The sequence below is a fragment of the Maniola hyperantus genome, chromosome 27 (genome assembly GCF_902806685.2).
Source record: "Maniola hyperantus chromosome 27, iAphHyp1.2, whole genome shotgun sequence".
Classification (NCBI taxonomy): Eukaryota; Metazoa; Arthropoda; class Insecta; order Lepidoptera; family Nymphalidae; genus Maniola; species Maniola hyperantus.
In genome coordinates, this window is record NC_048562.1 from 6,156,776 (window position 1) to 6,184,402 (window position 27,627).

The 27,627-nt window shown below is 36.6% G+C and overlaps 2 protein-coding genes across 3 annotated transcripts in view; one reads left to right on the plus strand and one right to left on the minus strand.

Annotated features, from left to right (window-relative positions):
* Cdk4 (Cyclin-dependent kinase 4) overlaps window positions 1–17,053 on the plus strand; it is a 201,515-nt gene extending 184,462 nt beyond the window's left edge. The window contains exon 8 of the transcript XR_011238299.1: window positions 16,834–17,053. The gene's annotated coding sequence lies outside the window, so the exon portion shown is untranslated. The remainder of the gene's footprint in view (window positions 1–16,833) is intronic.
* LOC117994846 (uncharacterized) lies at window positions 807–27,316 on the minus strand. Of its 2 annotated transcripts, XM_069507945.1 has the most exons (10): window positions 27,156–27,316; window positions 19,043–19,137; window positions 16,493–16,668; window positions 14,914–15,483; window positions 13,880–14,173; window positions 13,049–13,223; window positions 11,284–11,432; window positions 10,187–10,364; window positions 9,633–9,657; window positions 807–4,419 (listed from the first exon to the last, which is right to left on the minus strand). In XM_069507945.1, the coding sequence occupies exons 2-10, from the start codon at window positions 19,129–19,131 to the stop codon at window positions 4,348–4,350; spliced, it is 1,728 nt and encodes a 575-aa protein (XP_069364046.1). In that variant the 5' UTR covers window positions 19,132–19,137; window positions 27,156–27,316; the 3' UTR covers window positions 807–4,347. The 2 variants fall into 2 exon arrangements, with proteins under 2 accessions (XP_069364046.1, XP_034838714.1); XM_034982823.2 differs by lacking the exon at window positions 807–4,419 and having other exon boundaries at window positions 9,075–9,657.
* Window positions 27,317–27,627: the final 311 nt, after the last annotated feature.

Below are 27,627 nucleotides of genomic sequence, written 5' to 3' on the forward strand. Positions count from 1 at the left end.
CACAGATCTGTCCTTTTTTAGGTTTAGACCATAAACATACACTGTCTACGACTTTATAGATGAGATCCAGGGAGCCAGCGATTATCTACGACATAGGTGTCATAAGCTCCCATATAAAACAAATACCGGCCAAGTGCGAGTCAGGCTCGCGCAACCTGTTCCGTACTACAGTCGTATTTTTTCGACATTTTGCACGATACTTCAAAAACAGAAACAGAAAAACAGGTGCAGACCTTTCATATGATACCCCACTTGGTATAGTTATCCTAGTTCGAAATTTGAAAATACTAATTATTAGTTCATGACCAGAATTTAATATTTTTTTGTGTGATGTAACCACAAATTCACGGTTTTCAAATTTTTCCCCGAATGTCAGCTATAAGATCTAGCTACCTGCCAAGTTTCATGATTCTAGGTCAACGGGAAGTACCCTGTAGGTTTCTTGACAGACAGACAACAAAGTGATCCTATGAGGGTTCCGTTTTTCCTTTTGAGGTACGGAACCCTAAAAAAAAGAACGTATTTTCACGGACTCGGATCGGATAGTTTGCACAGTTCAGTTTACTATGTATCCAGATTCCAGATATAGTACGCGACAGGTCGAGATTGCAATCGGGGGCTTTGCGGGGGGACGCCCCGCAAAGCCCCCGACTTTTTTCTTCCTCTATGCCTATATGTTTTGATTCCTTTGACTGGTCTTGACGAGCAGACAGACAGACGGATCGACAACCAAGTGAACCTTTCTTTAATCTAAGGATCCTAAAAGACTATAAAACTCTTCGGAGATAAAAATGAAACAAATCAAAGATATTTCTCTCCTTTTATTTATAAAAACCATCACAACTGCGGACCACTATGCACTTAGGGAATTTCATTTAAGGCAAAGCTACATCTTTAATTTACTATTTTGTTTATTACTGCAACGATGGGACCGATTCTCTTGTACACAATCTCTAAACTAAACTAAATTAACATGTCTAAGTCTAGTGCTATCCTTTTCCGCGAGCAACATTATGAAAGGGATAGCAATAAATAGATTTAGACGTGTCATTTTAGTTTAGTTTAGAGATTGTGTACAACGGAATTAGCCACAATGAGGAAGTTTCAGGGCGAACGTTCCATGAAATTTTCATAGATGGCGCTGTTTACTGCACCCACTAAAAACGAAAAATAATACCTAAATTTATACATATGATCTATATGCTTTAATGTTTAGGTGGTGTCAATTAATGACATAGATGAAGAGTAACAACTAGCGTGCACTGCAGTTTTCCTTACGTTGCATCCCCACAAAATCTGTGAACTTTAATAGAAGTAATTTATTAATTTTGCATCGGGGAACGTAATGATCGACACGACCTAAATCATAGATCATTATTATTTATTTATTTATTATTTATCATTATCGTATAGATATAGGTATTATTTTTCGTTTTTAGTGAGTGCAGTAAACAGCGCCATCTATGAAAATTTTATGGAACGTTCGCCCTGAAACTTCCTCATTATATTAACTTTTGAGACATGAAATTACTTATAGCGTACTTATCACACAATATGGCTTTGAAATAACAAAGTTTGATATTTAAATTGAGATTATTTTAGATTTTAGAAGTTTATTAAGATTTTACTAACATATATTTCTGATATAAATAATTCCAATATAACAATAAATATTCTACTAGAATAATTACGAGATTTTATTAATTTATTACATTTTTTTATGAGATTGTATAACATAGTGTTGTTACATTTATTGACATTTTTATTACAGGTATAACATTTTATTGGGATTTCGTTACAGATATTTATTATTTGAGATTTCTAGAGTTTTAGATAACAAGATTTTTTAATTCGAAGTATAATCTACTAACTATACTTATACAACAATTGAGATAGATCTAAAATGGCCGATTTATACAATTATACTCTAATGTATACATTTATACATTTATGTATACAATTATACACTTATGTAATTTCACTCGATCAGGTCCCTCACATAGGTCTATCGGAAACTATGTTTCTCAAATACATAAAAAGTATATATTATTTATTATAGACGCCATCTTTACGTCACTTTTTACAACATCTAACCTACAACTTAAAAATATTGAATAAAAATTTGAAAGGTATTTTATAGAAATACAATGTTTTTGAATTGATTTTTTTTTTCTCATAATAACTATTTGATTGGGTTGTCCATAAAAATTGTAGTATTTTATACTAAAAACAACAAGAAAAATGAAAATAAATGGATGTTGCGCGACAAACACCAAAATTTTCAATTTAAAATTTGTTCATAATATTTTTAATGTGTTCGTACTTTCATGGAAATTTTTGGTGTTGGATGAGCAACTTTATGTAATTTTCTAAACCATTCAATACATTATTTTAAATTTTATTAGTAAAAAATCTAAGGAATCAACACCTTACCGATTCTTTAGAATTTTCAACAATAATTTAAGAATATAAATAATATAATTTGGAATAAATTTTGAATTCTCAACAATAAGTAACTAAATATAATTTAATTTTAAATAAATTTAAAATTTTGAGCAAATAATATAGGAATGAAAAAAACGATTTTTAGAAAATCCTAAATATTAAAGCCAATAAGTAATTACCCTAATATATATAAATCCTAAAATATTGAATTTTCAAAAAAAATGGAATGCCAATTATATGAGAACAATACAGACTTGGTACTATTAGGTAGGTACCAATAATTATCTTACAATTTTCTTTTAACATATAAAAACATAATAACTATATACTTCGTTGAATACGACAAAATTTTACAAAAAAAATTACTTTTACTGAGAAAATATAAATTATACGCCTAAAAACTAGTAATTATGAAACCAGATTAAAAAGAAACGTTTTTATGTAATATGGTACCATGTGAAGATTAATGATGTCACATAGTTACCTATTATGAAATGGTAAATAAAAGATGATATAAGAAATCAAAGAAGCTTTTTTGTCAAAACTCGAAGCATATTATGAAAATTCTAATTTTAGTTTTAATTTTTCCGAAAAACTCTCACTTGACCAATATTTAGGCCGCGTGAATATTATGAATATTCAATTAAAAGTACAATTTTCAAAAAAATATGCATTAGGTATGTCAAGTCAAACCACTGTACTAAGTACCGTTTAAAATCATAACCTGGTAACTGCATTGTGGAATAAAACTATTTTTGCATATAGATGCATTATTTAAATATTAAAACGAATAAAAAATATGTATTTTAGTTACCAATTGGTATAAAAAACAAGTTAATAAAAAATTAAAAATTTTGAAGAAAAAGTAATACATTTTTATATTTTTTACTGTCAAATGATAAAATCACTGCCCATATTATAAATGCGAAAGTGTGTTTGTTTATTGGTTTGTCCTTCAATCACATCGCAACGGAGCAACGGATTGACGTGATTTTTTGCATGGATATATTTAAAGTCTTGTAGAGTGACATAGGCTACTTTTTATCCCGGAAAAATAATGAATTCCCACGGGATTTTTACAAAACTAAATACACGCGGACGATGTCGCGGGCATCAGCTAGTATCAAATTATTTTCAACTAATTAATACGAGGTAATTTTACTAAAAATTTGAAGAAGAAAAATTAAAATCAAGATCATTTCACTTACAATTATAGATTTAAAAAACGTATTCATATAAATATCTTTGAGATCTTTTTGAGCATAGTAAAGTTAATTTTTGAAAATTTAAAGCTTTGAAGTCTTTAAGAGAACACACCCGTGAGCAAAAAAACCGTTTTCAAAACGTATTCAGCAAAACATAAGTAAATTTTACATTTAATACAATTTACTGTGATACTTGGGACTTCTATTTGAAAAAAAATCTAAGGTCTAATTCTATAGAACGTACTTTGCATTTGCTCAGACTTAGAACGAGACAGAAACGTAAATCTGTCTCGTTTTAACTGTCAGTGCTTTACCTCGTCGTATTTTAATTTATTTCAATCTAAGCAAAATTAAAGTACGCTTTATAGATCTCCGCCTTAGGAACTAATTTCCACTTCAATTTGGCGTAATTTTTTAAACATAAGAGTTAAAGTTGAAATAAAAATAAGATCCATAAAAGAAAAAAAATATACTTGTTTCCTAGTCTTTTCAATAGGATAACAAAGTTTACCCCCACAATCACTTAGATTTTATTACAATTTAAGATTTCAGCCTATAGCAAATTTTTTGTGACAAATTATTTTGCTCACTGATGTTTAATTTAGATTTTTTAGAATTTAGAATTTTAGCAAAACTGAACGCCGTAGTCTGCGAGCGGCTTTGAATTCACCTGACTGTGGCCGTAAACAGGAGTTCCTCAGCACTCATTAGAGACGAATAAATGGAGGTACTTGTATACAACATACATTCGGCTTTGACTTAATTTCACCTGAAAAGGTGGAGAAACAGCAAATAAACATAAAAAAAAACAAAAAGGCTTCCCTAATATGAGCACGTCTTTACATAGAGTCTTCCATTACGATGTAAGTTTTGGTCCTTCGAACCGGATTTTAATATTTTAGATTTGAAAACTACTTATACTTTTAGTCTTTGTTCTAAACAATAATTTGAGGCAAATAAATTTTTTTATGAAAATTAATGTTACGTGATGATTTGCGGATATGATAAATGAAAAATATTTAATGGAAGGCCCTATGACACAAATGTAATATGGTTGTGACTTCACAAAATGATGGATCCTATTCCCTTATGATTAATTTTATGTACATAGTTTCGTTCAGAGACTTGAATGTAACTTATGACTACTAGTAATGAAACTAAATGAATAAAAAAATACGTATAAAAATAAAATAATAAGAATAAATAAAAAGCGATATGTTAATTTAATGCTATAGTTCTACAGTTATTAAATACGTAAATTGGCATAGGTACTATTTCGAAGCACTACGAATTATATGATACAATATGTAAATAGTATGATAATGATAAAATATTTATAGGATATTTTAAGTATGTATCATTTCACTTAGGAATTGAAATACAATGGTATTTTAAGAAAATGCCTCAACAATTTTAAAACTCGAAGTTTGTTTATTTATTTCGTCACACGCAAAAATCATAAAGACAAAACTTTAAATTTTCAAAAATGCAACTGAAATTTTCAGCTATAGATTTTGTCCACTATGGTACTTTTTGTTTAAGTTTACTAAAATTAGTTCGGGTAAACAATAACGATATATATCAAAATATCGATACAATGTTTTTTTTTTTACACAGAGAGTACTATTTATTATTATATACCACCTGACACTGTTTTGCTTTTTTCCCATAATTTAGGATAATTGAACAATATATCGATATTTATCGACTCAAAAATACCGATATTATTATAGGTATATTGATATTATTATGTCGATAAATATCGCTACATTTGGGTCGGTAAATTCGCGTTACATTGTATTTCCACCCCTAAGCGAAGTACGCATAAGAAAGGCACCCACAACTTCACTATATCCCTGGCAGGAGTACTATCACACCGTCTTACAAAACTAAATAAAACTTATTGCCTACGAGAGAAGGTCTATTTTTGCACTTCACGTATCACACACCTTTACTAAAAGCCACGCAATATTGAGGAATTGATAATTTCGATGATAAATAGATCGAGCAGAATTAGACGATTTATTAAGTTTCATTTTTGATGCGTTGGCAAGTTTTTTTTAAAGAGAATATTAGCCATGTTAAATGACAAATATTCCCCTTTCCTCTCCAACCAAGCGACAAGCTTGTGCTAAGAGTAGGTACGACAATAGTGCAACGGGCGGGGTTTGAACCGTCGACCTTTCGGTTTTCAGTCCACTCCTTTACCCGTTGAGCTATTGAGGCTCTGAACTCTTGACTGCGTTCTCATCTGGTGGTAAGTAATGGAAGTGAGCTAACTTGGAAGAGCCATCGTACCGGCCAACTAAATCACTTGGCGATACATCTTTGCCGGTAGGATGGCAACTAGCCACGCTGAATGCCACCAGCAGGATGATTTGCTTACTCAGTGTCTAACGCTAAATGATAGCCACCGAGCTCATTTGTCATTGGTTGGTTCTACATTGCTGCTTTATTGAGTGTTATTAAAATAAGTTTTCTAAGAAAACCTTCAATGGATTAAAAATACAATTGTGTTTTGTGTAGCATTCAGTCCTAGATACTGAGTTAGTGACTCAATAGGCAGATCAGTCTAGATATAGAAAGACAGAACCGAATTGCCCCTACCGGTAATGTAACCCAGGACATTTCAATTATAAAATCACACTCACCACTTGGCTAGAGGATGTACAAACCTTCAAATTAACCGTCTCATTATGCTCTAACATAGCACTGTTTGGTCGTACTTTTTCATTTCATGAATATTAATGTACTGTTAATGTTAATTATTGTTATTAATCACTAGTTGGTACTGATTCTGAATTTCAGATTAAATTTTAGAGTATTCGCATCCTCTTCTTACTAATGTACCTAATACCTTAACAAAAAAAGGACAGACACATTTTGACAGTTTTAAATTTAATTTAGAGCTGGCAAACCTCGTGACTTTAGCTTATTGTTTAAATTTGTAGCGTGCACTAAATGTTCCGTCCTTTTTTAGCAATATTAAAAATAAAAAGATGCAGATACTCTAAATTTAGTTTAGAGAAAGACAACAGAATCGGCGCCATTGTCATGCTATTTACAAGTTATTTCTAATTTGAGAAACATTTATTAAAAAAAACTAATTTTATTATAACAATTAGCCAAACTTATTTATTAAATATGAAACGAAAAAAACTTTTCTTTTACACAAAACGCTGTTATTCTTTCAATTTATTAATAAAAAATATATTATGAACAGTTTTTCAAAGGTTTTTACTTTTTTTCTATAATTGTGACTAATTGAGACCAAATTGCTGACTAAGTCGCGCACAGTCCAAAACCCTTCAAGGGTAGAAAAAAATATTATTTTATTTCTAGTTATAATACATAAAAGAAGCCTATAATCAAAGTTTTTTTAAAGAAGCCTAAAACAATTCTACAACTATAATTAAATGTTTGAAAGATGTCTTGTACATACAGCTTGAATAATAATATGTAAACTACTAATTGTATAATAAAAAGATATATTATTGAAAAAAAATATAGCATATAGTAAATATAGTTTTTTTATTTAAGAGAGAGAGAAAAGGTTAAATTAATATTATTTTGCTAAAACAATGAAAAAAAATGTCATGTAAAAGCGAGATTCTTTTTTGGAAAATATTAATTTGTAAAAATTTGTAAATAGGGCATTTGAAAGTTCCCACAATATTTCGGAAAAATTTACAGGTTTTTTAAATTGATTTATTTAAAATGACCAAAAATCACTTATAGATAAAGTAAAAATTCTCTTCACTTCTCATGCTCGTAAAGTTCTTCTTTATGTTCGCTGTAAGCGGACTAAAAAACTGCTTTTCATGCTCTTGTGCATAAAGTGTTTAAAGGTAAACAACAATCTGTCCGAATGACATATGGATGACAAAAAAAAAATTGTAAGTGTGTAATTTATACAACCTAATTAAAAAATTGCTCGAATTTCACTTTAATATTATTATTGTTTCATTTCCTCGCAATCGAAGTGAAAAGCAGTGTATAACTCGGTCATAAACCCATTTTATGCCCTTGTTGTACAATCTACTATTAAAGTGTCAAATGCCCTGTTTGACTTTTATATCACTTACATTGTTCTTACAGTTGACTATCATTTGTATATGAAAAAACTCAATAAAAAAATCGAATGCCTTATTATCACTATAATGTCACTTGTTCAGTTATCACTATTGGTTGTCGAGTATCTGGTACTTATGAAAAAAACTTTTATTTTTACTAGTCAAAAAATTGTTCTGCTTTGAACTAAATAAATATTAGTGATGGGATATCTGTCAACACAGATTTCTGTCAAACACCATTTGACACCAAGTGTCAATTTTAATTCCCGGTACGCTCGGTGGGGCGCTTCGAATCGGCACTAAAAATAACTGTCATTTCGTAATACATACCTCTTACAGTATTACCACTTTTATAAGTTACGCCGATGTATAATGCATACATACATTTTATGCTCTCACGCGCCATTTTAACTGTATGTGTCAACTGTCATGTCAAAGGTACGATTGTCAAGTACGAGTGTCAAAGGTAAGTCCTTTTGATGCGCTTTTATTGCGGACCACAAAACCGCAGTACATAGAGCCATAGACAAGAAAAGAAGAAGTCCTTTTGAGATGACAGTTGACACACAAGTTAAAATGGCGAGTGAGTTCTCATTTAGTATAACCCGTCGGAAATATCTGAGAACCAGCGGGTTGACTTCGTAAAACCTGCATCAATCATTATTACAATCTCAATTAAAACTACCTGACTATTCATAAGCACTTTTAAAAAGTTTACATGAATAAAAAAACATTCTATTCTATTCTATTCTATAATTGTTGTGATTGGCTGAATTTGTGTGATTCTTGTTGCAACAATGCATTGTAGCCAATAGAGAGCGATCGTGACATTGTAGCTGTCAATCGAGCAGCTGCTTCTCGATTGCGGTAGAATGACAGCTACAATGTCACGATCGGAATCACCGTTGATTGGTTGACGCTCGCTCACTATTGGCTACAATGCATTGTTGCAACACGAATAGCACAAATTCAGCCAACCACAACAATTGAGATGATTGTTATGATTGATGCAGGTTTTACGAAATCGACCTACTGGCTTAATGACGTCATGCAACGTGCTCGCGTTGGCAACGGTACTGGTAGAACGTAGTGTTTATATTATACTCTTTGGGTACCTACTGGATAGGCGAAAATGGGTTAGCTGCGGAGAAGTGCATTCCAGCGAGGTGCTCAGATATTTCCGACGGGTTATACGGACTATACTTGCAGAAGTCTTATTTTTGAATGGCGCGAAAATATCTCAGCCAATCACAGCGCGCGGCCGTCCGCTATTAATTGTTGTCTACGCGCCATGTTTTGTACGGGAGAATTATGAGCGAGATAGCACGAGTCTCTGTTGTTATTGTGTTTAAAATCTTAATGTCAAGCAATAAGGTCGGTATTTCATTGGTGTACATTCGGTTTTAGTTGGCGTTAGGTTGCGCTTTTCTGCCGTAACGAATTTTGCCGATGCGACTTATAAAAGTGCCCGGAAAACAACTAGGACCAGAAGCAGATATCAGCCAATCGCGTTTACTCCCGCCGACTGACCAACCAATCGCGTGCTCCCGCTATTCGCCAGCCAAATCGCGTCAATGCTCAAGTTGTTTGCCGGGCACTGTATAGTTCGTGCATTTCACGAAGGCCACTGACTCATGCTTGTGTGTAAATCATATCGGTATTAGTAAGGTACAGTAAATGTGTGCGTTTGCGAGCGCTTGCTCGCGACTGATTGGTCCGACATGCACGCACAGTTACACAATGTCCGTGTATACGACGTAACCACAAGTAAAGTCCACTCGCCTTCGTGAATTGCATGAACTGTAGAACTATACATGTATTGTCCATTTCAGTGGTACGATTGCAAGATTTGCAAGTTTTTCGGGAGCTTTTTCATGGAATTCTTAGGTTTCAAGCGTTCTTTCCTTACCTGCGTCAGTCGCATTCTTTCGCATCTGAAACAATTTTTTATAAATTACTTATTGACTTCAAAGAACTATGCTTGGTTTTCTTTCGCCTCATCTCCGACATTCGTGTCGCGACAATTTTGTCTTTACTCTTAGTGCAACAGTTTTGTCGCAAACAGTTACAACTTACAACTGCCCCTCGTGGACAAAAATGATTATCACTCGTTAATAAACCACGAGTTCAAGAGTTTCACCTGCATCTCTGACAATCGTGTTGCGACAATTTCGTCTTAACTCTTAGTGCAACAGTTTTGTCGCAAACAGTTACAACTTACAACTGTCCCTCCAGTAGACAAAAATGATTATCACTCGTCAATAAACCACTAGTTCAAGAGTCGCATCACAATGCGACAGTCTTGTCTTAGTGCGACAATTTTGTCTTAGTGCAAAAAATTTGTCAGCAGTCTTATTAAAAAATAATGCGTTGATGTATTTACGACAGTCGTGTCGCAATGCGACAATTGTGTCTTAGTGCGACAGTTTTGTCGCAACAAGTAAAAAATGGATTCCTACTCACTTATCAACAAGCCGCGCGTCCGACAGTCGCGTCGCGATGTGTCGCATGTGTGCCGGCTCGACGCGGTGCGCGGTGAAATGCGAGTGTGTGGCGCATGCATTATTCCCAACCGCGGTATATGAGAAGCCAGGCTCGTCGCGCGGTAGTATGCGCGGTTTTGCTCTAACTGCGCACATGCCTGTTCAAAAAATAAATTAACTTAAAAGAACAGAAAAACATGTTCAATAATGGTTATTTATGTTACAAGTGCGCAAAGTGGAAAATTATAATCGACGCTTAAATTTTTGATACTCGAGTCGCCAGGGGAGCGTTCTAAAGAGCGCTGCGGGTTTTTAAAACCTTTTGTGCAACGTGAAGTTTTTATCATCATCATCATCATCATGATCAACCCATCACCGGCTCACTAAAGAGCACGGGTCTCCTCTCAGAGTGAGAAGGGTTTTGGCCATAGTCTACCACGCTGGCCATGTGCGGATTGGTAGACTTCACACACCTTTGAGAACATTATGGAGAACTCTCAGGCATGCAGGTTTCCTCACGATGTTTTCCTTCACCGTTAAAGCATGTGATATTTAATCACTTAAAACGCACATAACTCCGAAAAGTTAGAGGTGCGTGCCCGGGATCGAACCCCCGACCTCCGATTAGAAGGCGGACGTCCTAACCGCTAGGCTATCACAGCTTACAGACAAACTTTTAGGTATAATACAATCAACAAAAATGTGATCACTAACACGACATAAATCATGGTATACAGAATTTTTTATAATACCATGTAGCAAGTTTAATACCAATTTTGACTCTATAATATTAACTTACGTAACTATTACTATAAAATACCTCTGAAAAAGATGGCAAAAACAGTGGCGATTTGTCATGCCGTGCTTGCATGTGATTTGAATTACATTACCGCACTAGTGCTATAATAAAATATTACAGCACGGTATCTGTAAGTAGCTAATAGTGATATAATATTTTTTATCGCACAAGACCACTTCGAAGTTTTAACAGCGGTGTAATAATAAAATAAACACTTTACAAGCAATAGTATTGAAAAAATTGTTGCGAGCGCAGTGAGCGCTATTTTTTCAACGTACCAGTAATATAAATGTCCTCCAAGTGGAAGTAGCTAGTACGCAGGGCCGCCTCATACAGCGCTGCGGCGGTATGGGACGATAACACGTAGCCCGTGCCGGATAGATACCGGGGGTATACCCGGCCGCCGTACATGTAGCGCGGACTGTACCTGGGAAATAATTGCAATATTGTATACAACTTGCCTGTTGTCCCGTCACCGATGAGCGTCGAAAATGTTGGCATCGAAATTGTTTCACAATACAATTACCTTGGCCAAACAATTCAATTAGGCAGAAGCAATTTCGACGAGGAAGCCAACAGAAGAATCCGGCTAGGTTGGGCAGCTTTTGGGAAATTGAGTCAAGTCTTCTCATCGTCAATTCCTCAGTGCCTCAAGACGAAAGTCTTTAACCAGTGTGTTCTTCCCGTCCTCACCTATGGTGCTGAAACGTGGACACTAACAAACGGCCTTGTCCACAAACTCAAAGTCGCTCAGCGAGCTATGGAGAGGGCTATGTTAGGAGTTTCCTTGAGGGACAAGATCCGAAATGAGGAGATCCGCAGGAGAACCAAGGTCACTGACATAGCCCAAACTATTAGCAAGCTGAAGTGGCAGTGGGCAGGTCATGCCTGTCGTAGAGGCGATGGCCGTTGGAGCCGGAAAGTCCTTGTGGAGACCGCGTATAACCAAGCGTAGTGTGGGACGCCCTCCAGCACGGTGGACCGACGATATAGAGGCTGGCGGGAAGTGGCTGGATGAGGAAGGCTGTGGTGGCGCTCATTAGGGAAAGCCTATGTCCAACAGTGGACGTCTACAGGCTGATGATGATAGAACTTGACTAGATTGGAAGACCCCTCACTAGCTGGACGGACGACATCAAGCGAGTCGCAGGGAGTGACGGCGGCACAAGACCGTGGTGTGCGGAAGTTCCTACAAGAGACCTATGTCCAGCAGTGGACGTATACATGTTGATAATGGTGATGATAATACTAACTTTACAATCACCGATTAAAAACGTCTTACAATAATGCTCTGTATATGTATAAGAACCCTATAAACTTGATAAAATTTTATTTAGAGAGAGAGAGAAATGGACGGGGAGAGAGAGGGGAAGAGAGAGAGAGCGCGAGAGAGAGAGAAGGACGCGCCACCGTACGTACATTTCTCGGGTCACGTGACCAAGCGAGCCCAGCCCGGCTCCGAAACAACGGTTTTATGTGGCGGCCATTATATTTCCGCACTAGTTCGATTATGAATATTTCCGCTCGACTTTGTTTACTAATAACTGTGCGGTAATATTTTTACTGCCCAAGGGTGGTAAAGTCTACTTTACAGTTTTAATAGCGGTAAAGAAAGAGCCACATTATGCCTTACCACTTATTACTAACGTCTTGCACTGGTCTGGCTCCGCATATAAGGTCCCCTATCAGCAAATACTCCTTCTCCTGAGCCTTGGTGCTGTCGTGGACTTGCGAGCGGTTCCGAAGGTTCAGGACCAGGTTTGGGATGTTAATGTATAGTGTGAGAGGGAGAGAGAGAGAGAGAGAGATACATCGAAGGGAGGCGCCACCGTCCGTATATTTCTCGGGTCACATGACCAAGTGAGCCCAGCCCGGCTCCGAAACAACTGTTTTATGTGGCGGCCATTATATTTCCGCACTAGTTTGATTATGAATATTTCCGCTCGACTTTGTTTACTAATAACTGTGCGGTAATATTTTTACTGCCCAAGGGTGGTAAAGTCTACTTTATAGTTTTAATAGCGGTAAAGTAAAATGCCTTACCACTTATTACTGACGTCTTGCACTGGTCTGGCTCCACATATAAGGTCCCCTATCAGCAGATACTCTTTCTCCTGAGGCTTGGTGCTGTCGTGGACTTGAGAGCGGTTCCGTAGGTTCAGCACCAGGTTGGGGATGTTCACGTAGATATCGTCGTCAGTTTTGAGGATGTAGCGGACTGAAAACACAGACATACATCGATATAAAATTGACGAGTGAATATGGACTGTAGTAATAAAATGATGTGATTTTTTGCATAGCGGTAGTTTATGGGGCTAGAATTCATTATTAACGAGAACAATTTGAAAAAAACCATGATATTTATTTATTTTTAACATGGACGTCATGATGTACGGAAGGTGAATAATGACGTCACAATATGTAATCAACTTTTTTTCAATTTTTTAACATAAAAAACCGGCCAAGTGCGAGTCGGGCTCATGCAACAAGGGTTCCGTACTACAGTCGTATTTTTTCGACATTTTGCACGATAATTCAAAAACTATGATGCATAAAAATAAATAAAAATCTGTTTTAGAATGCACAGGTGAAGACCTTTCATATGATACCCCACTTGATATAGTTATTTTATTTCGAAAATTGAAAATACTAATTATTAGTTCATGAGCAGATTTTAATTATTTTTTGTGTGATCTAACCCTAAATTCACGGTTTTCAGATTTTTCCCCAAATGTCAGCTATAAGATCTACCTACCAGCCAAATTTCATGATTCTAGGTCAACGGGAAGTACCCTGTAGGTTTTTTTTGACAGACAGACAGACAATAAGGGTTACGTTTTTTCTTTTGAGGTACGGAACCCTAAAAAAACTTACCACTCTCGTTGCAATTGTTAGTCACCCATTTGAGCATCATAATAGATTTGAGCGTCAAATTATTGTAAGAATCCATGAATCCCTCTTGAATCACATCCCCATACTTGTCCACCTCCTGCTCGATCTTGTCCTGGACCGATGTGTCGTTGTCCTGGGATGGCAGCCCCAGGAGGAAGACCAGCTTGAAGTCCACAGTGTTGCCAGGGTCTTCCTCCAGAATCTCCTCTTTAGGGAAATCTTTGGACTTTTTCAACATTGACAACACTTCGTCTAGGTCTGGATTGTCTTCGTAACCTTAAACAAATTACAGTTTCTAAGAACTAAATAAACACGTTTTAGGGTTCCGTACTGCAAAAGGAAAAAAGAAACACTTATAGGATCACTTCGTTGTCTGTCTGTCTGTCGTGTCTGTCACGAAAATCTACAGGGTACTTCCCGTTGACCTAGAATCATGAAATTTGGCAGGTAGGTAGATCTTATAGCTGACATTTGGGGGAAAATCTGAAAACCGTGAATTTAGGGTTAGATCACACAAAAAAAATTAAATTGTGGTCATGAACTAATAATTAGTATTTTCAACTTTCGAAGTGAGTGACTATATCAAGTGGGGTATCATATGAAAGGTCTTCACCTGTACATACTAAAACAGATTTTTATTTATTTTTATGCATCATAGTTTTTGAATTATCGTGCAAAATGTGGAAAAAATACGACTGTAGTACGGAACCCTCATTGCGCGAGCCTGACTCGCACTTGGCCGGTTTTTATATTGCAGCATGATGCTGAGTGGGAGACCTATATTTGGTCACACGTACTTGTATATATATAGGTATTATTTTTTATTATTATATTTTTTGTTATTAGTTTAATTATGTAGATTAACTTAATTAGCTTTTAAGGTTTATTGTAGTAGGTATTGTGATCAAATAAAAGTTTTCTTTCTTTCTTTCTTTCTTTCTTTCTTATAGAATATTCTCTGGTCTAGTCTGGTGGGAGGTAATAAGCTAATGGGGAATAAAAAAATCTCAGCTTACCTTTCGGAGGTATCTTCATAACGTTCGAAGGATAATCATAATCCATGTTCAAGTCATCATTTTCATCTAACTCCTTCTCCATATCAAACTCTGGCAATATCTCTTTTTCATCATCGAACCTTATTTCCTGGCGCTCATTGGCGTTGTCATTGGCCAAATTGCTTTGCAAAGCCTTGGCCAACTCTGGCAAAACCCGACCAAGCACAGATATGTCCCGTTTCTTCCTAACTAGTTTATTTAAACTTAGATTAACATTTAACCTTGGGTTAATAGATTCTTTGTACAGATCATAAGTGTAGTTGTATTTGCTATATTTTTCCCGGATTGTGTGGAAAATTTTCCCCGATTTTAGATAGTTTTTGTAGTTTCCCCATGTCTCTCGGATGGCTACGCGTCTATCGAAGTTAGTAGTGGACGAACAAACGACTATTAGTAAGAATAGATTATTAGTTTTGCTTTTAGTGGCTTTGGGGCATACGTCCTTAGGTTCGTGTACTGTCGTCACATTGTCTGGCTGTACGTATATTTTTGTGTCCCGGTTTGTGTGAATTGACCATCCGGCTACGGCCACTGTAAAAGAAAAAAAAACACTTTGAAGTTAGAAAAACTTTTTATCGAAAGAAATGGATAAGTTTCATATTATATTAATTAACGCAAAGTAATTGAAATAATAGTAAGCTGTGATAGCCTAGTGGTTAGGACGTACTCCTTCTAATCGGAGGTCGGGGGTTCGATCCCGGGCACGCACCTCTAACTTTTCGGAGTTATGTGCGTTTTAATTAATTAAATATCACTTGTTTTAACGGTGAAGGAAAACATCGTGAGGAAACGTGCATGCCTGAGAGTTCTCCGTAATATTCTCAAAGGTGTGTGAAGTCTACCAATCCGCACATGGCCAGCGTGGTAGACTATGGCCAAAAACCCTTCTCACTCTGAGAGGAGACCCGCGCTCTGTAGTGAGCCGGTGATGGGTTGATCATGATGATGATGATGAATTGAAATAAAGATCACAATTCAAACGAAAAAAAAATTTTTTTTGTTTAATCTATCAATAAACTAGCTTGCTACACACATTTCAAACTCCTATTTTACCCCCTTAGGGGGGTAGCTTCGTGCGGTTTCATACAAATTTTCGTTTAGCGAAAAAGGGATAGAAGACCCTCCCACTCCAAAATTAAAATGCCTGTAACTTTGTAAATCTTTGTTGGATTTTAATATTCAGCGTACGTCATTATTTGTATCCTAGTCTATAAAATGAAAAGGTGACTGACTGACTGACTGACTGAATGACTGACTGACTGACTGATCTATCAACGCACAGCTCAAACTACTGGACGGATCGGGCTGAAATTTGGCATGCAGATAGCTATTATGACGTAGGCATCCGCTAAGAAACGATTTTTGATAATTCTACTCCTAAGAGGGTGAAATAGGGGTTTGAAATTTTGTAGTCCACGCGGACGAAGTCGCGAGCATAAGCTAGTTTATAATAAAGTAATAATATTTATCAAGTTCAAAAGTAGGAAAAAATCCAATTGATTGCGGTGGCGTGCGGTGCGGTTGTAGAAAAAGGACCTACCTTTAGGCAGCTGATCGTTTGCCCTGTTATACACGGGAATGTATAGAAGTACACAGAAGAGGATCATGGCGGTGCTGAAGAGAGAGCACTTGGCGGCGAGTGTCACCGCCCATCTCCTCTCTCGCTCTGGCTTGAGCTCGCGGATGGTGTACTCGTAGCGACGGTGTTTCTCATATCTAGAAAAAAAAAACCAAAAATATAAGAAAGAAAGAAAGAAAGAAAGAAAACTTTTATTTGATCACAATACTAAAATAAACCTTAAAAGCTAATTAAGTCAATCTACATAATTTAACTGATAACAAAAAATTATAATAATAAAAAATACTACCTATATATACGAGTACGTTATTTTATTTTTTCAGATACAAGTTAGCCCTTGACTGCAATCTCACCTGGTGGTAAGTGATGACGCAGTCTAAGATGATAGCGGGCTAACCTGGAAGGGGTATGGCAGTTTTTATTAAACCCATACCCCTTTGGTTTCTACACGACATCGTACCGGAACGCTAAATCGCTTGGCGGCACGGCTTTGCCGGTAGGGTGGTAACTAGCCACGGCCGAAGCCTCCCACCAGACCAGGCCAGAAATTTAGAAATTATAAAATTCCAAACCCCTGCCAGGAATCGAACCCGGGACCTCCCACTATTAAGACCACAGCGCTCACCACTGCGCCAGGGAGGTCGTCATACGTGTGACCAAATATAGGTCTCCCACTCAGCATCATGCTGCAGCAAGCTGCAGCGCTGGTTTTCAGTGGGAGCCTTAACAAGTGAAGTCACGGACGAGGTATTTACCTAGTACAGTATATTATAAAAATAAAATACGCAAACAACTAAACTAAGGTTTAAACAAATAACAAAAAAAAAATAAGACAAACAATATAAGAAAACTAAGACCGTACATAAAAAATAAATAAATAAAATAAATATGCGAAGAGGTATAACGGAGTTATTATAAATGATCAATGTAAAATAGATGGCGCTGTTAACATTATTGTGAAAACTATATTGCGCGAATTGGGATACAGCGAGGTCTTAGGCTGAGATCTATAGAGCGCACTTTGACTTTGCTCAGACTTACGACGTGAGAGTGCGCTCTATAGATCTCACTTTTATTAAAATCGAATAATTACTTGACTTGGACTTGAACCCAGGAATTCGTGCAGCTGGATAAACTAACCACTAAACCAACGCGGCAATTAAAGTTTAGAAAGTTTTTACAACAATATTGCGTTACCCATTATGTTTTGGCGAATCCATTAAAATGAGAGAAGTAACTTTCACGCAAGTCATTATATCACGTTATGCCGCGAAAAGTGGTGTATCACGCGTTAAGTGGTTTCTTATTATCTTTTTAGATTATATTGGATGAGAAATTAGGGTTGTTCCCGTTGAGTCGTAGCGTGTGACTCAACGGGAACAAAAAATCCTATTGAGTCCCACTCAGTGTGACACAAGGGGAATTTTATTTTCCCAATGAGTCACACTCACATTATTTCGTATGTAAAAAGTCAAAGTCAAAGTCAAAGTCAAATGATTTATTCAAAATAGGTAATAAATTACTCTTATTGATTGTCTGGTATAGTGTTAGATTTGTAAGATAATATAGTGGTGATAATTATAACGCAAACTTAAAACTAAAGCTACGAGGGTTCCAAACGCGCCCAGGTCTGAGAAGAGCCCACAACAAACTCAGCCGGGTATTCTTTTTATTATCACCACTTTACAAAATTATTGAAACTTATTAGAACTATCACAAAGTCGTTAAGCAACTCATTCCCAAGCTTGCTTATCATTTAAATAATCCTTTACATTGTAATAGGATTTTTCAATTAGTTTACGTTTTATGAAAACTTTGAACTTGTTGAGAGACATCTCCAATATGTCTTCTGGAAGCTTATTATAGAAGCGTATGGAATTACGAGCAAATGAATTGCTAACTTTACTGAGCCTAGAGGCGGGAATTACAAGTTTATTTTTATTTCTAGTATTTATATTATGACAGTCACTTTTTTTTTTTAAATTTATTTATGTTTTTATGTACGTACAGTAAATTTTCAAAAATATATTGATTATGCACTGTCATAATTTTAACTTCCCTAAATTTAGTTCTCAGCGACTCTCGTGGCCCCATACTGTATATGGCTCGAACAGCCCTTTTCTGCAGCACAAAAATAGAATTAATATCAGCAGCATTACCCCATAAAGTAAGAGTGACTGAACATAAAAATTATTATCCTGGAGCCACATTGTCAATCAATAAACATCCGAGGCGCACATCGCTGGTGCGCCTCGGATGTTTATTGCGTTTATTGACGTGAGTGGGGGGGGGGGGGGGGGGACCTCGTGCGAGTGGGTCCCCGGTGGTCAGAGTGTGACTCAACGGGGACAAAAATCCTATTGAGTCCCACCCAGTGTGACACAAGGGGAATTTTATTTTCCCAATGAGTCACATTGGAAACTGTGGGGGGGAGGGGGGTGCGTAAAAGGGACGGCGACCCTTGCGCCCGTGTGGCCTTTTTATGAGGGAAAGAGACAGCAAGCAAGTTACCTGTAGTTGAGTATGGGGCTGTCGTCGCTGTCTCTGTCGGTGGTGGAGTGGTCGTCGTCGTCCCATTGGATGTGGACATCGCGTGCCATGTGATGCTGTAACAAGTGTACTGATCAATACATATGAAAAGACTAGTCCTGACTGACTGATCTAGCAACGCACAGTCTATGGGGTTCATCAACATCATGGTCAACCAGTAGCCAGCTCAATACAGAGCATGGGTCTCCTCTCCAGCTCAATACCGCGCATGGGTCTCCTCTCAGTATGAGAAGGATTAGGTCATAGTCCACCACGCTGGCCAAATGCGGATTGGAAGACTTGAATTGGGTTGAAATATCGACAAATAAAAACATCAAATTAATCGTGGTATGTACCCGTTATCTACATTAAAATATGTTGTTAAATCACGAAATAAGCTTAGAATCATGCGGACGAAGTCGCAAGCATCAACCAGTTCTAAATAAGATGGCAACAGATACGTTTATCAGTTATCACTTATCACCATAGAGTTATCAAGACGCGAGGGGTCTACAAGTGTTAAATTATGCACATCCTTTGAACAGAATGTTAATTTTCAAACCCCGCCCGTTGCACTATTGTCGTACCTACTCCTAGCACACTAGCTTGACGCTTAGTTGGAGAGGAAAAGGGAATATTAGTCATTTAACATGGCTATTTTTTTTTTCTTTAAAAAAAATTGTGTGATGGCCCAGTGGTTAGGACGTCCGCCTCCTAATCGGAGATCGGGAGTTCGATCCCGAGCACGCATCTATAACTTCTCGGAGTTATATGTGCGTTTTAAGTAAGTCTCAATATACAAAACGAAAAGGTGACTGACTGACTGACTGATCTATCAACGCGCAGTAAAAGAAATTTCAAAATGGCCGCCATGCAAATTAGAAAAATTAAAGTATTTTGTACAATGGTACGGAACCCTTCGTGTGCGAATCCGATTCACACTTGACCTTTTTAGGGTTCCGTACCTCAAAAGGAAAAACGGGACTCTTATACGATCACTTTATTGTACCTCAAAAGGAAAAACAGAACCCTTATAGGATAACTTTGTTGTCTGTCTGTCAAGAAACCTACAGGTACTTCCCGTTGACCTAGAATCATGAAATTTAGTAGGTAGGTAGGTCTTATAGCAGACATTCGGGGAAAAATCTGAGAACCGTAAATTTGTGGTTACATCACACAAAAAAAATTAAATTGTGGTCATGAACTAATAATTAGTATTTTCAATTATCAAAGTAAGATAACTATATCAAGTGGGGTAGCATATTATGAAAGGGCTTCACTTGTGCATTCTAAAACAGATTTTAATGAAACATAGTTTTTGATTTATGGTGCAAAATGTCGATAAAATACGTTCGTAATACGGAACCTTCAGTGCGCGAGTCTGACTCGGACTTGACCAGTTTTTAATACTTATTTCAATTATGTGACTACGATTGTACGTTTTACGATAAGTAGTTGTTGTTAATTTTATTATCGCCCGAAAATGTGGTTGGTATTCAACCAGGACCTTATCATTGGGAACACGTCAAAATGACCAACAGTGTTCTTGAATCATATAATTTTTTTTTTTATTTTTTTATTTTTTACCGTCGGCCTTTCGGTTTTCAGTCCACTCCTTTACCGGTTGAGCTATTGAGGCTCTGAAGATATAAGATACTAGCTGATGCCCGCGGCTTCATCCGCGTTGAATTAGGTTTTTTAAAAACCCCGTGGGAACTCTCTGGTTTTCCGGGATAAAAAGTAGCCTATGTCACTCTCCAGTCATGCAAAAATTGACGTCAATCTGACGTGATTGAAGGAAAAACCAACAAGCAAACACACTTTCGCATTTACAATAAGGGTACTGATATCATCATCATGATTAACCCATGACCGGCCTCACTACAGGGCATGAGTCTCCTCTCAAAATGAGAATGGTTTTGGCCAAAGCCTACCACGCTGGCCACGTGCGGATCGGCAGATTTGACACACGCTTGAGAACGTTGTGGAGAACTCTCAGGCCTGCTGATACATACGGCCTGCTATCGCCGACGACAGTAGGTCCGACTGGTTGTGATTCCCTCGCCCGTGAAGATGGCGCTGGCGTCGTTGGGCACCTACGCACTATGTGGTTACCCGGAATGCGGCCAGCCGTGCGGCTGATCGTAATCTAAAAAGAGATAGCCCATTTTCTTAGGAGCTTTGGGCCCCCCCTAATATAATTGTTATGTCACCATGGTTCTAATTTTATTTTGTAGACAAATAATTAACTCTTTATATTCTGCAAACGATTTCAATTTATTCACCCTGGTTATAAAGAAATCTTATTTTTTATATTGCTGATATTGAGGTTATATTTAATTAATACTTCTTCAAAATAAATGCATGTTTACGATTCTAACTGTAATTGTGGATATTTTCAATAATAGAGTGAAAAAAGTCGTTATAAAACATAATCGTGAAAAATATCACATTTAAAAAAAAATTAAGTTTTGACACGACGCGACGCCACAAAAGAGGGCCCGTTCACGGGCGATCTCCTTTGAAACGTACGTTCTTTTTAGGGGGTAGGTATAATAGATAAGAAAGGATTTACTAAATTCCCCCCTAAGGGGGTGAAAGGGGGGTTCGAAGGTTGTAAGGTGAGACTGAGTGAGTAGGTAAGTGAGGTCTTTTGCAGCGGGAAAATTTGTGATCTCATGTGAAACCAAAAGTTTACGCGGACGAAGTCGCAGGCAACTGCTAGTGTATAATAAAGTCGCAATATGTTCTTGGACTGTATTATAGTATAACTAACTGCCGGCGAACTTCGTGCCGCCTAACAGTCGATTCTTTATTTTTTATTTTTTTAATACTTACAATTTTTAATTTTTTTCTCCGTAAGAACCATCCTCGTATTTCAAGGAATATTATAAAAAACCGGCCAAGTGCGAGTTAGGCTCGCGCAGTGAGAGTTCCGTACTACAGTCGTATTTTTTTCGACATTTTGCACGATGATTCAAAAACTGTGATGCATAAAAATAAATAAAAATCTGTTTTAGAATGCACAGGTGAAGACCTTTCATTTGATACCCCACTTGATATAGTCACTCACTTCGAAAGTTGAAAATACTAATTATTAGTTCAAGACCACAATTTAATTTTCTGTGTGTGATCTAACCCTAAATTCACGGTTTTCAGATTTTTCCCCAAATGTCAGCTATAAGATCTACCTACCTGCCAAATTTCATGATTCTAGGTCAACGGGAAGTACCCTGTAGGTTTCTTGACAGACAGACAGACAACAAAGTGATCCTATAAGGGTTCCGTTTTTCCTTTTGAGGTACGTAACCCTAAAAAGAATTAGCGAAATCGGTTCAGCTGTTCTCGAGATTTGCGATCAGCAACACATTTAGCGATTCATTTTTATATATAGAAAAAAAAGATAGCTATAGGAACTTACCTAATTAATTAAACATTTACTAACCAGAGCTATGTTTTCTCTCTCAGGCATGGTATCTTCACGCTAAACTTTATAAGGCATATTGTGAATTATACAGCCTGTATAATTTTATATACAGGATGTAACCAGAACGCTGGCAAAAACGAAAACAGGTGATAGTATCTAATGATGATTAATGATCACAAAAAAAACGCGAAAATAAAATATAAAAAATTCCTATAATTTTGAAAAAGTTTACGATATATTGCAAATAAAATATCTGACTGACGCTAGAGGTTAACGAACGTTGCGTAAGTAGGCCACTTGGAGTCAATGCCGCGTTGTAGGCGGGCATTGACCCGAGTCTTGCACGCTATACATTACATTACGGGTTTGAAAATACTAAAAATATACCATAAATATACAAATTGTTATTGGTATTAGATTGTGTTTATGTAGTAGGTATAACAATAACGCTAAGTTTTTGCTAGCGTTCTGGTTACATCCTGTATAATTTAAAAAAAACTTTTTTTTTAATATTGATGCTGCCTCTCCACACTAAACAGTTAACTCACGTAACACTCTTAACAGTGATCGTCACTAAATAGTAAATACATGATCACGTAGGCGTAGATAGCTGGTATAAAAACATAATACTGAACTAATCTCTACGTATAGTCTCTACATCTCTACATAGTATAAAATAAAGTCGCTTCCCGCGTCTGTATGTATGTATGAACGCGTAGATATTTTAAACTACGCAACGGATTTAAATGCGGTTTTCACCAATAAATAGAGTGATTTAAGAGGAAGGTTTATAACTATAGTTTAATTCTCAAAAAATTAGAGATCCCTAGGGAAATTGAAATAATGTGAATTAGGTCGGAAAAAATCCTCTCATTTGAGAGTTTCCGAGGCAATGACACCTCAATGACCCCACATTAGTATCTACGTTGCACCCATGCGAAGCCGGGGCGGGTCGCTAGTAATCCTATAATACGGACAAATAAAAAATACAAGCATAAAGGTTTGCACAGACAAAAAGAAACCGCGCGATCGCAAGTCGCGTGAATCTGCTCATAAAGATTTTTAACCGACTTCAAAAAAAGGAGGAGGTTCTCAATTCGTCGGAATCTTTTTTTTTTTTTTTTTTTTATTTTATTTTTTATGTATGTTCCCCGATTACTCAAAGACGCCTGGACCGATTTTGAAAATTCTTTTTTTGTTTGAAAGGGTATAGTTCAAAGTTGTCCCATTTAAATTTGGTGAAGATCTGATGAACATCTTCGAAGATAGATACTGGAACTCCTCAACGGATAAGAGTAAATTGCTCGCGATCAGTGTAATAGCTTAGTAAACAGTAGATTTTTAACCAGTCATAGCATAATTCCATGGGGCCACTAAAAATTGTGAAATAAAAATTTTTTACAAAAAAAATAAAAACCGACTTCGATACACAAACACTAAAAATTGAAAAATAATTTAATTTATTACCGAATATATTATGTATACAAGAGTTAATATAGTTCCATAATAATATTTTTTGGGGTCGGTGCCAATGAGGTGCCATTGTGGAGTCTCATAAAAATATGAAGTCTAGACGATTCGCGCAGCTAAAGCTAATTGGCACCGGCACCAAAAAGTATTATTATGGAACTGTATTAACTCTTGTATACATAATATATTCGGTAATAAATTAAATTATTTTTCAATTTTTAGTGTTTGTGTATCGAAGTCGGTTTTTATTTTTTTTGTAAAAAAATTTTTCAAAATTCTACTTCTAAGGGGTTAAAGTAGGAGTTCGAAATTTTCATAGTCCACGCGGACGAAGTCGCAAGCATAAGCTAGTGTATCATACATATCTAAGTATTAAAAAAATTGTACAAAATATATTGTATCATTAGGGTTCCGTACCTCAAAAGGAAAAACGGAAGCCTTATAGGATCACTTTGTTGTCAGTCTGTCTGTCTGTCTGTCAAGAAACCTACAGGGTATTTCCTGTTGACCTAGAATCACGAAATTTGGCAGGTAGGTAGGTCTTATAGCTGACATTGCGGGGAAAAATCTGAAAACCGTGAATTTGTGGTTACATCACACAAAAAAAATTAAATTGTGGTCTTCATGACCACAATTTAATTTTTTTAAATAATAATTAGTATTTTCAATTTTCAAAGTAAGATGACTATATCAAGTGGGGTATCATATGAAAGGTCTTCATCTGTGCATTCTATACTGATTTTTATTTATTTTTATACATCATAGTTTTTGAATTATCGTGCAAAATGTGGAAAAAATACGACTGTAGTGCGGAACCCTCGTTGCGCGAACCTGACTCGCACTTGGCCGGTTTTTTTCACAATAAGAATATGCTGGGCACTATTGGGCTAAATGTCGGCGTTCCCCTTTGGCACGTAGATAGATATTATTATGACGTAGACGTCCACTAAGAAAGAATTTTTGAAAATTCAACTTCTAAGAGGTAAAATAGGGTTTTGAAATTTGTGTAGTCCACGTGGACGAAGTCGCGGGTATAAACTAGTACAACTATAAAGAAGAACATATTATGTCCAAAAACGCGCGGTCGCAGCAGTCTCGTCTGAACTACCCTTTACAATAATTAAATCCCCATTGTCCTTAGCAGGTTATTGCAGAAGATTTCCGTTATCTTCGCACAGTTAAACTAACTATAACAATGATGAATAACTTACAGTAGGTAATTGTAGGAATTAATTAACTGCAGTTTAAAGGTCTGGTCAATTACAACGCGAGACGGAAACAATCGCAATGCGCAGGAGCGCCGCTGGGTTTTAGTGGGTATTCCGGTCGCCTCTCGGCCGGCGAGTCCCACATACCTTCCCTCCTGGCTGGCTGGTTGGGTAGCTAGCTGGCTTCCAGAGGGGGATGCGTAAACGCATTTCCCAGCAAATAAAAAAAAGGCTTGGTAATAGCCTATTTGGGTACGGAACCCTAAAAATAGAATACCAAGGCTAAAGTTATATGAACAACATGTTGACATTTTTTTCGTACGACGTATTTTTCAATACGCACTTAATTGTTTGTTTAATCATGGCAAAATACGAGCCTGTCTAATATTCATACTAGCTTATTCCAGCGACTTCGTCTGCACTACAACAATTTCAAACCCCTATTTCACCCCCTTAGGGGTTGAATGTTCAAAATTCTTCCTTAGCGGATGCCTACGTCATAATAGCTATCTGCATGCCAAATTTCAGCCCGATCCGTCCAGAAGTTTTTGAGCTGTGCATTGATAGATCAGTCAGTCAGTCAGTCAGTCACCTTTTCCTTGGATATATTTAGATATGTAACTATGGATTATTTAAATATTTATTAGTCATGAATATGTCGCATAATTAGTTAAACCTGTTAGAACATCTAACATCTTTGTGTACAGGATTACAGAGAGGGTCAAACCCCAAGGCTACAGTTATATGACCAACGTATTAACATCACTACCTGTATTATAAATGTGTGCGAAAGTGTGTTTGTTGGTTGGTTTGTTGGTTTGTCCTTCAATCACGTAGCAATGGATTGAATGGAACAACGGATCGCCGTGATTTTTTGCATGAGTATAGTTAAAGACCTAAGAGTGACATAGGCTACTTTTTATCCCGGAAAATCAAAGAGTTCCCACAGGATTTTTGAAAACCAAAATCCACGCGAACTAAGTCGCGGGCATTTAGTTATGTTATAATTTTGGATCTCTTAGTTACCAACAATCATAATATTATATTATGTAAAAATATGCACCTAATTGGCAGTCAATTAAAAAGAAATAGATATTAACTACTGACTGGCTCGCCCCAGCTTTGCTCTATTGGAATATGTGAGGGAGGGGGGGGGGGGGGGGGGGGGGGGGGGGGGGGAGAGTCACTCGGAATGAGAAGGATCATAGTCCATCACACTGGAAAAGTGCAGATTGACAGACTTCACACCTTTGTTTGGAAACACTATGGAGAATTCTCAGTCATGCAGGTCTCAAACATGTTGAGCTTTGAGCCTCAATAGCTCAACGGTTAAAGGACACGGGTAAAGGAGTGGACTGAAAACCGAAAGGTTGATAGTTCAAACCCCGTCCGTTGCACTATTGTCGTACCTACTCCTAGCACAAGCTTGACGCTTAGTCAGAGAGGAAAGGGGAATATTAGTCATCATGCTTGGGTGCTTGGCTAATATTCTTTTTTTTTAACTAAAAAAAGCACAAAAACAGTAGCTGTAGCAATAGTGTAACCTTTATAAAGCCTACGGAAATAGAACCCGTAAAGTAGGTGAGTTAACTCAAAAAGTGCTACTTAATAACACTGTATTTTTTGCTAATTAGAATCTTAAAAGAATGTCGCATGCTTTGTCACGTTTAAAAATATAACAATGCGCTTTCTATGACTCTTGAAGATACATCATGTCAAGGGCATTGCGTTGTGCGAAAATAACATGTAACGAAGACATAAGAAATCCGGTTTCTTAATCCATTTCTTACACAATAACATACATAATATTGAACTTACATGTTTTCTGAACGTTATATCATAGTAAAAGATTAGTTATGCGTAAATTATACTTACTTAATACTTACTAATTCATCTTCATAACATTCCACGAAAGAAACACAGTAAATGCAATACATGCACAAAATATGTAAACAAGTAATAGTACAGGTTATAAGTTAGAATTACTCACGTTTTGCTGTCGTAAGAAAAAATAATATAGATCACAATTATCACTGTACACTATTTCATAACTATTGAATGGGATTTGGGCTTAGAACTTAAATTTTTGCGAAAATTTTAAAATAAAATTGGCGACGACCCCTCGCTCGATATCAGACATTTGACTGCAGATCAGGGTTGCCAGTTAATTGGATGTCGATGTCGCGTTGCGGATTTTGGAGTTATCCTAAGAAAAAATCAAATCTCCTAATTTTTTTATTATTACACTATAGTACTTATTAATTCTACGCATTGTAGGTAGTTACTTGACTATCTTTATATAGAACATAGTAACTTTTATTTCTATTTTTTGTTTAACATATTTAAAACAACATTGTATTAGTAGTTTCGGCAACAAGTTTTGACTCAAGAACCACTACAGATGCAAGCGTGGCTACTAGAATTAGTACAAGACTGTGTTCCTACAACGACTTTCAGAGTGT

What these genes read in the sequence shown, in the direction of transcription:
- LOC117994846 (XM_034982823.2), bottom strand. Translation starts at nt 19,131, where the DNA reads ATGGCACGCGATGTCCACATCCAATGGGACGACGACGACCACTCCACC. An exon ending in TAACAATTGCAACGAGAGTG is followed by an intron (nt 13,224 to 13,879) that starts GTAAGTTTTTTT and finishes CTGTGTTTTCAG; the next exon opens with TCCGCTACATCCTCAAAACT. An exon ending in GGAGGACATTTATATTACTG is followed by an intron (nt 10,365 to 11,283) that starts GTACGTTGAAAA and finishes TTTTTTGAACAG; the next exon opens with GCATGTGCGCAGTTAGAGCA.